The 8,264-nt window shown below is 43.7% G+C and overlaps 1 protein-coding gene across 4 annotated transcripts in view; it reads right to left on the reverse strand.

The window, feature by feature from the left end:
- The window catches only part of IDUA (alpha-L-iduronidase), a 60,940-nt gene extending 52,861 nt beyond the window's left edge, over positions 1 to 8,079 (reverse strand). For all 4 annotated transcript variants that reach the window (XR_014897366.1, XR_014897363.1, XR_014897362.1 and 1 more), the window contains exons 1-2: positions 7,816 to 8,079; positions 5,260 to 5,400 (exon numbers count right to left, since the gene is read on the reverse strand). Coding sequence is in view for 1 of the 4 variants with exons in the window: in XM_085317508.1 (XP_085173634.1) it covers positions 5,260 to 5,400; positions 7,816 to 7,937 (263 nt within the window). In the remaining 3 variants the exon portion in view is untranslated. The remainder of the gene's footprint in view (positions 1 to 5,259; positions 5,401 to 7,815) is intronic.
- Between the last annotated feature and the right edge of the window lie 185 nt (positions 8,080 to 8,264).

The raw sequence follows: 8,264 nt of genomic DNA on the forward strand, positions 1-8,264 counted from the left end.
GAGTTCTGCAGTTTGCCAGGTGCCACACAGACAGCCAGGTGCAGTCCAGTACCAGCCTGGAACAGGTTGGAATATTATCTGCACTTCCATCTTAAAATGCATGTGATATAGTATAGGGCAGTTTGGGACTGACTTCCTCTTTGGACCACAATCATATGTGACCAAACATACACATCATGAGACTGTTGTGCTAGCCAGTCTGCCCAATACCAGCTGCCTCCCCCGGGGGTTTATTAGCTGTTAAGAGGCATGAGCCCTCTTCAAGAAAAGGCAATGTGTTTAGCATCTTGGCCTCATTATGCTTTAAGCTCCGGTTTGCAAGGCCCTTGCCCTTCCGTTCTCCCAGATGGGCTCCTGAAAACAACTCAAAATTTGCACACAGGTGTGTATAAAATATTGTGGGATATAACATGTCTTTCCTCTTTACCTTAATTGCAATAGCTTAATGACACAACCTGCCATTGGAGAAGAAATTATGATCCACCACACATTCCTCTCAAAAACATTGTGTCCAAAAAATACCCCTGAAGTCACCTGTGTTGTTATGGCTGAAGGTTTTAATACCCTTACTAATGCAGGAAGAAACATGACCCTAACACACAATTTTGTCGTGATTATTGAGGCAGCCTAAACTATTCATAAATGCTTTGACTGGCAGTCCCACTTTCACTCTGACTGCTACACAGTCCTGTCAAAATGAGTTGCCCTTATTGAGCAGATACAAACCTAATTCAAGGACACATAAGGATGATCAGCCAAAGACCCTAGAATTGTGATGACGCACAGTATGTTTGTTCTATAATTGCTTGCCTGGGCACTGGGTTAGCAAAAGAAAACAGGAGAAGAGAAGGTGGGAAGGCAAACCTGTGAACTGAGTGGAAGAGGAGTGACAGAGCAGGACTGCCAGGCTGACCTACTCTGGTGTAATGCTAATGAAGTTTTACAGTAGTGTATCTGGGCTGATGAATGGGGCAATGCTTTGTAAGCCATGGATCCCCATATGCTGAAAACATCCCACTATTCCTTGTACTACAGGTTTCCCCTGCCAACACCCCCTTATGTTATTCTTTGATTTGATAGCCACTAACTTGTGTTTTCCAGGGCTAGATTATTTTTTATTCTAATTTCTTTTAATAGGTGTTCATGTTGTATTGTGTCAAATGATACCTCCAAATCACAATGTGTCATTATATACTCTCTTTACAAAAAAAGTATGGGCCTAAACTTTGATTAAAACACATTTGGTACTCTATATTCTGGCACCTGGCTTTAGTAGAATATCCCTTCTCATACCCAATAATTATCTCCATCAAAGTCAGGACAGCTGCTACCCTTCCCTCCTTCTTTATGGCTGGTTCACACACAGTAAGGGGGATGGAAGACCTGTCACAGCTGTCTTCATTATACTTAGCAGACTCTATAACTGGGTTCCACGTACGCTGAAGCCATTTCTCTCCTGTGCTGTTTGAATAAAACATTGGGCCAAGCAAGGCCTCACGAGACTTGCTTATTTCAACTTCTCAGGTCACTCAGTGAAGAACAGTGTAACTGAGGTTCTCCAGGTGCTCCAAAGCTTGTCTGTTTCTCAGGAACGAATACTTCATTAAAACAGCAGTGCATTCTCATAAGACAAAAAAAAATCTCTTGACGGGGATGGAGAGTAGAACAGTTCTAGTCAAACAATTCAATCCTGAGTTTCTCATACTTTCATTATGCAAAAGCATGTCAGCTCCACAGTCACTACTGCCAGAACAGTAAAACCTGACAGAAACATCTGTCAAGAGATTACAGGATTGACTAGTAGCAGCGTTTTCTTGCCATAAAACAATTTAATTACATTATCCTTTAAACTGCTGCCTTGTTATGATTAGCTTATTTCTGTCACACAAGCAAATGTGCAGAGCCCAAGGGACCCAGTGTTGATTTCTGTCTGTCTTTGTTTGCAACCTTTCTTAGATCAGGGAATCCCTCTGATAAACCACTTCCTCATGCTAGGCCCTGGCAGGGGCTACAGGAGTTATTGCCAGACAAGCTATCAGTACAGTCACTCTTTGGCTGTTGTGGCACAGCAAGCCATAACACACTTTCAATAGACAAGAACACACCTCCTGCCAATCTAAACTTCCTTTATCTTTATTGGCCAAGGTTCTAATCTAGATCATAAAGTGCAAAAAAACACCCATAACTACAAGATGAATCTCACAGCAGAAGAGGAAAAGAGGTCCCAATGGAAGGTGTATCCTTGCTTAGAAAGAGGAAGTTAGAGTTCCAACACTGGTCAGCAGTCTCTGAAGAAAAAGAAAATAAAAGCGTCCCTTGCAGCTTTCTCCTTCTCTGATTCAGCATGCTGAGGAATAAAGTCAGAAGGCTCTTTTTCATCCCATTTATTGCAAAAAAAATGGCCAAAGGACAGGTAAGCAAGAAATTCTGGTATGCATAATAGGGGGAATGAGCTTTAAAACTTCTGGTGGAAGACCAGATGAGACCATGTGAACTATATTCCCGTTTCATTGACAGAGATAGCTCACAAAGAAGTTACGTTGGACAACGTTAAACACAGCAGGGAAATGGCTTTCAGTGCTATGATGTAGGGATGCTGGGAAGCTGTAAATGATTTCTAAGGAGTCTGGAAAAGGTAACTAAGTAATCTCTTACTGGTAGGTTTTAGCTTGCTACACTACATTATACCAAGATTCAGTATGCAGACTGAAAATGTTGGAAAATGTTGATTCTCTTCTCTCCTGTTGTACCAGCAGGAATTAGGTACCATGACCTGGAAAGAAGCTACAGATGGACTGTAATTCCAATTGAGTTGATACTAATGTTGGATTTAAATTATCTGTTAAATTATCTGGTAGGAAGCATTATCACCATCATGTAGATGGTCCATGGACTTGTCCATAGTAGTGCCTCACACAGATTGCATATTCAGCAACTTTTAGTATTGCAACATAGGAACAGAGGAAGGCTCACAATCTGGGGGAAGCATGGGTCCCATGGAGCTCTGCAGAGAGCTGGTATCTGTAACTCAAGYTCCCCCCTTGGCTAATGCAGGACGGCCAGAATGTGTTGCCCAGAGCTGCCAAAGTATCTATACTTTTTGGTATTGGTAAATAACAACTTGGCAACTTTCCAAATCAAGAAAGACTTCTTTGATTCCCTTCATAAATGGGAATGTTCTTGTGTTATAGGAGCTGGACACAAATGTGAGCTTTTGGTTGAAAAATAAAATTAGCAATTCTCTGAAAATGTCCTGTCCTGCAGTGTCCTTTCATGGTTGGGTAAAATAATAGGAATATTTAGAGCAGAGAAGAAGAGAGGAGATGGGCTTGCTGCCCTAGAAAGAAGTTAAAATATGAAGACACACTCAGTAGTGAGAGGGTATGCAAAAGGGAAAAGTGGCATTGTGCAGCATCTCCCTCCCAAGCCACCCATATAATCCTACGGTCAGGAAGAAAACCTCTCCTACTCCTAAAGCATACCCTGAGATCTACTACTCCTCTGCTTACATTCCTTTTCTGTGGTTTGAACCCTCCTTCACCTCATCGGTACCCCAAATTCACAACTAGTAAATTCAGATCTTACTGTGCCTGGGACAGCAGAGGCAGCAATAACATGTGGCAGTAAATATGGAAGAAGGAGAAAATATAACCTCAGCTACAGTCTGAGGCAGGCTGATCTTAAGAGATATTATAACTTTTTTTTTTCAGTTTGTCTTTCCTCACGAACTAATCACTCCTGTTCTACTTATCTTTTGTGTTTCCCATACCTTCCATCTGCCCTCAATTGGCCACCTTGGCATGACTGTATTCCAGTTGGATTAAAAAGGGCTTGAAAGCCATGGAATTTCAACCTTGTTCTCCTAATGTCTGCCATGTTTTTCCCTGGAACTAAAAATGCTATTAACTATGTAAATCCTAGTCTGGTAATGGTAACAGGCTGGTGTTAACTAAAGCCACCTAGTTTTAGTTGTCATTACCTGCCACTTGAGGGAAGGCACAGGTAGGATCAGGATATACAAAGAAACTCCAAAGTTAAGTGGAAGGAAGTTAGAGGTAATAATTTCACTTGGACCTCTCAGTAAGGACAGTCAGTTTGAATCTTTGTTTATTTTTTAATTTATTTTGCTATACATTATTTCCTAAATTAAAAGACAGAAAAGTAAGACACATTTTTGATTCTTTAGCCCTGCTCTTAGAATGGCACTGGTTAGCAGAGCACACACCTCTTAACAGGACTGATGAGAAGTTTTATTTGGGGCAACATTGCCATCTTAAATAGTTTGGTAAAAACTTTGTTGAAGTTATGCATAGTACTCTATTCTCCCCTGTTCTTAGCCTTCTCCAGAGATTTATCCACTAGCCATCAAAAGAGGGCATGACACATTTGCCTGAATACTGAACCAGACTTACCACTGGACAGAGCTCTAGGCACACATGGAGGTAGTCAGGCTGTGGACACCCAAATGAGAAACTGATCTCTCAAAGTCTGGTTTTCCTGAGATCATCTCAGCAGTACTTTTCAGTACCAAGTAGCTGCTGGGGTTACTCTATCACTCTGCTAGACTTGAAGGAATGGCAGTGATAATCCTGGTTTCAGTTCTGAAAACAGCCTCAGTGACTGCTGCTTGTAGCCCAGCTGACAGCTCTCTATAGCAGTTGTCATAGATGCACTGTCAGCAAAACAGAACACCTTTTTTGCTTAAGGGGTGGAGATGCCTCTAGGTTTCACTTTCCAATGTTGTGCCAAGGAGTAATTTAGAAAAAAATGTACTCAGTTGAAAAACCTGAATTAGCATCTAAAACATGTATTGGTCAATGAGATTCAGTTCTGCTAGCCTGAGGCCTTTCTGGAGATGATGTTACAACTGTGACTCAAGAGGGCTGGGCATGGAAGCAGGGGAGAGGTGGAAATACTACGGAGTACAATCTAAAATAGTCTTGGCAAAACTTGACCAGTCTACCCACAGGACTTTGCAGATCAAATTAAACCCTAAACTGCCCTTTAGGCTGCAGTTAGAATGTAATGTAAACAAGTTAGCCCTGTCTTTCTCAAATTTAGCCTTCTCTGTCTTAACCTCATACGTGCCTCAAATTGACTTCCTTCCTGCAGTCCTAGAGGTACTTACTTCACTTCCAGGGAAAAACACATATGCTCAGCTTGCAATTATGCTGACAGAACTATCAAAGTGACCACGGGAATTTTTCAACGGGTCACAACTATTTTTCTAGGAGATTTTCACTTGAAGTGTTTGCTTACCTGACAGCAACTAGTTCCAGTAACCAGTGAATTCGAACTTGTTCAATGCCACCATGTGGAACAGAAGAAATGTAGGCAAGATTCATCTCTTGGTCTTTGCTCAGGTCAAACAAATCCGCTCGGCTATGAGGTAAAGGAGGGCTTTGGGAAAGAGGGACATAAAGAAAACATTAGCTGCAAGAGCAGCTATCAGCTCCATTTGGTATCCAGCACTCTCTGTGCTAAGTCTGTGGTAAGGGTATGGCAAGATCCTCCCTGGCATGAGGAGCACTGTCTAACATGTGATGAAAGCACAATGGAGCTGTGGGTTATCTGAAGCTAAGTGCTTATTCACATGGTTTTGGCAAAGTGCAACATGACTTGGGCGCATCTCTTTACTACACTCAAAGGAAAGTACAGTAAGTGATCACAGTTCCTTAGACAGCAAGCTCAGGTAGAGGTAGCTTGAGGACATTAGACAATAATAGTCATCTTGTCTCTGAGGTACTAATGATAAACAGACCTCAGCGCCTTTTGGGCTTTGCAGTGGAAGTCAGATTTTCCCAAGACTGTAGTAAGACAACCCACCAAAATCCATGTAATAACATCAACCACAGCTTCCTCTGCTGTGGAAGCTGTTGGAGGTAATATTAGATTCTCAGCGCTTGCACATTCTTCTGCCATACATTTTTCTCCTCTAAGCATGAGGGAGCATATGAGTAAGTAGTTTGAGGTTTCTATGCTTGATGCTTCCCAAAGCTGTATGGCAATAGTCATGTTAACATGACTTTGGTGTCTACTTATTCCATCAAAATTAACATAACATTAGAGCAAATTCCTGATGCTTTTATCCTCCAAAAGAAATAGGTGCCACATGAAGGTATATCTCCTCCCCATCCCACATGTTAAAAACTTAGAACTGTTCTCAGTTCACTGGGCTTGGGTACTCTTAGGGACTCTTGTTAAGCCTGTTGACCCTGTGCAAATTCTAAGCAGTCAAGCTTTTTCATGAAAAGAAAGTTAAAACAACATTGTAACAATAAAACAATATTCAGAAAAAATCTGCTATATATACTTTACGGTTCAAGAAAAGCTTCTGTGCTCTAAACTACAAGCACACAGTATATTAACTGTATAAGCGAAGAACTGGTATATCTTATACTTTGCCTACTGTGATCTGTCTACTCTGATGCTTGGATCAGATAAAGATCCAAATTTGCTACTGCCTCCATGCTAACAGATAGGTCATATGAGTTCAAGTTTTAGCTTTTCAGCAATAACCTTTATTCTTTACTTTCTACTAGAGCTGAAAGTATGCTCTGCAAGAGGGATTCCCAAACTTGGCTGGTCAGCTACTGCCACTGGTAGTAGACATTGGTGCTGCTAATGGCAGATCTTCTGGAGCTCTGTGCTGACACTGTAACTATCCTAGAGAAAAGTCGCATCGTCATCTTCTTCTCCTTTCTACGTTCATTCCACCTCCAAAAAGGACCCCACTAAACTAACTCTCTATTGTATAACTCTGAACTGCACATCTGTCCAGCTGTCTGACACTGTGAGGCAGAAAGGTTTAACAACTAACTGCTTGTTAAACCAGTTCTGTTCCACTATGACCCTTCACGGGAGCTGTGACTCTAGAGCTTGAGACTCACCAATGGAAAAAAAAATCAAGTTTTATCTCACATTTCCTTTATGTATTACACAAAAAAAGCACAATGTCCAGAGCACATGCTGCTACTTCCACCCCTTACCCTACAACTGATACTTGGTTTACATAAAGTTAACCTAAGTGAAGGTCATTAGGTTTAACTTAGTTTAAGACAGTACATCTGAGAAATGTAAGTCTCTTGCTACTGAGCTTGCTAGAAACCTTCAAATAGCTCAAAGAACTAGAGGACTATTCAACCTCACTCAGCTCAACTGGGTTAGACAGAGCTCTCTCCAGGAAGTAAAGCTCTACCAGGGAAGGTACGTTAGAGCTGGGGGTCACTCATGACTCCTGCTACCCTAACCTCGATCAATTGGACTCAACAGCCTGATAAGGAAGATGGTGCATGAAAAGAAGGAAAATACAGTGGTCTTGGAAGAAGAATAAACTCCTAGATCTAAGACAGATTCTCCTTGGAACTATTTAGGGACTGTGATAATGGAAATACTGATAATGGAGAGGAGTAAGATTTGAATATCTATGTGCCATTCTGAGAAGGGAGAAAATATTTTGTATGTTCAAGGAAAGGAACAAGGTAGAGAGTGGATGTCAAGTAGCACCTGTCTTACGACCCATTTTGCTTAGCTTACTTCACTGCTCACATTCCACTTGCAGCTGCAGCTATGCAACACACAACAGCAGGCTGAACAGCAAATGGCAACAGCAGCCATATCCTCTGCTCCCACAGCAACAGGCCCAGCAAAGCCTGGGCTCCTCCAGAAACTGAGGGAGGTAATACACTTGGGTTCCTCTGACTCAAAAGGCCTGGAGTAAGTTACCCTAGTCCTGACTGCTTCTCACCAACGTTACAGGGCCTACAGCCAGGCGCAAGCCAGTGCCCCTTCCCTGCGAGCGCTGTGCACGCTTACCAGAAGCCAGTGCTCCTCCAAAAGTGCCGCAGGGGCCGCTCGGCTCGCCGGACATCCACGTTCACCACAAACGCTGCGGAGCCGGCGCCAACCTGCAGGCAGAGCCAGACCAGCGGCCCCATGCCGGCACGGGGAGTGCAGCGGAAGGGGGAAGAGAAACCGCGGCCACCGCCGCCAGCGCCCGCTACTAACGTGGCACACGCGCGACAGGAGGCGCCCGCCCTACGGGCCGCAGCAAACGACGTGCGCCCTACGCCGCTCCTCACCGAGCGACTGCCCGCCCCTAACGCCTGCCCGGCCCCAGCGGCTGCCCGGCCAAACCCGGCCCGCCCCTAACGCCTGCCCGGCCCCAGCGGCTGCCCGGCCAAACCCAGCCCGCCCTCAGCGGCTGCCCGGCCCCAACGCCTGCCCGCGCCCAGTGGCTGCCCGCCCCCAACGGCTGCCCGCCC

Source organism: Rhea americana, unplaced genomic scaffold (assembly GCF_003343005.1).
Source record: "Rhea americana isolate MKP2758 unplaced genomic scaffold, rheAme1 scaffold_115, whole genome shotgun sequence".
Taxonomy (NCBI): Eukaryota; Metazoa; Chordata; class Aves; order Rheiformes; family Rheidae; genus Rhea; species Rhea americana.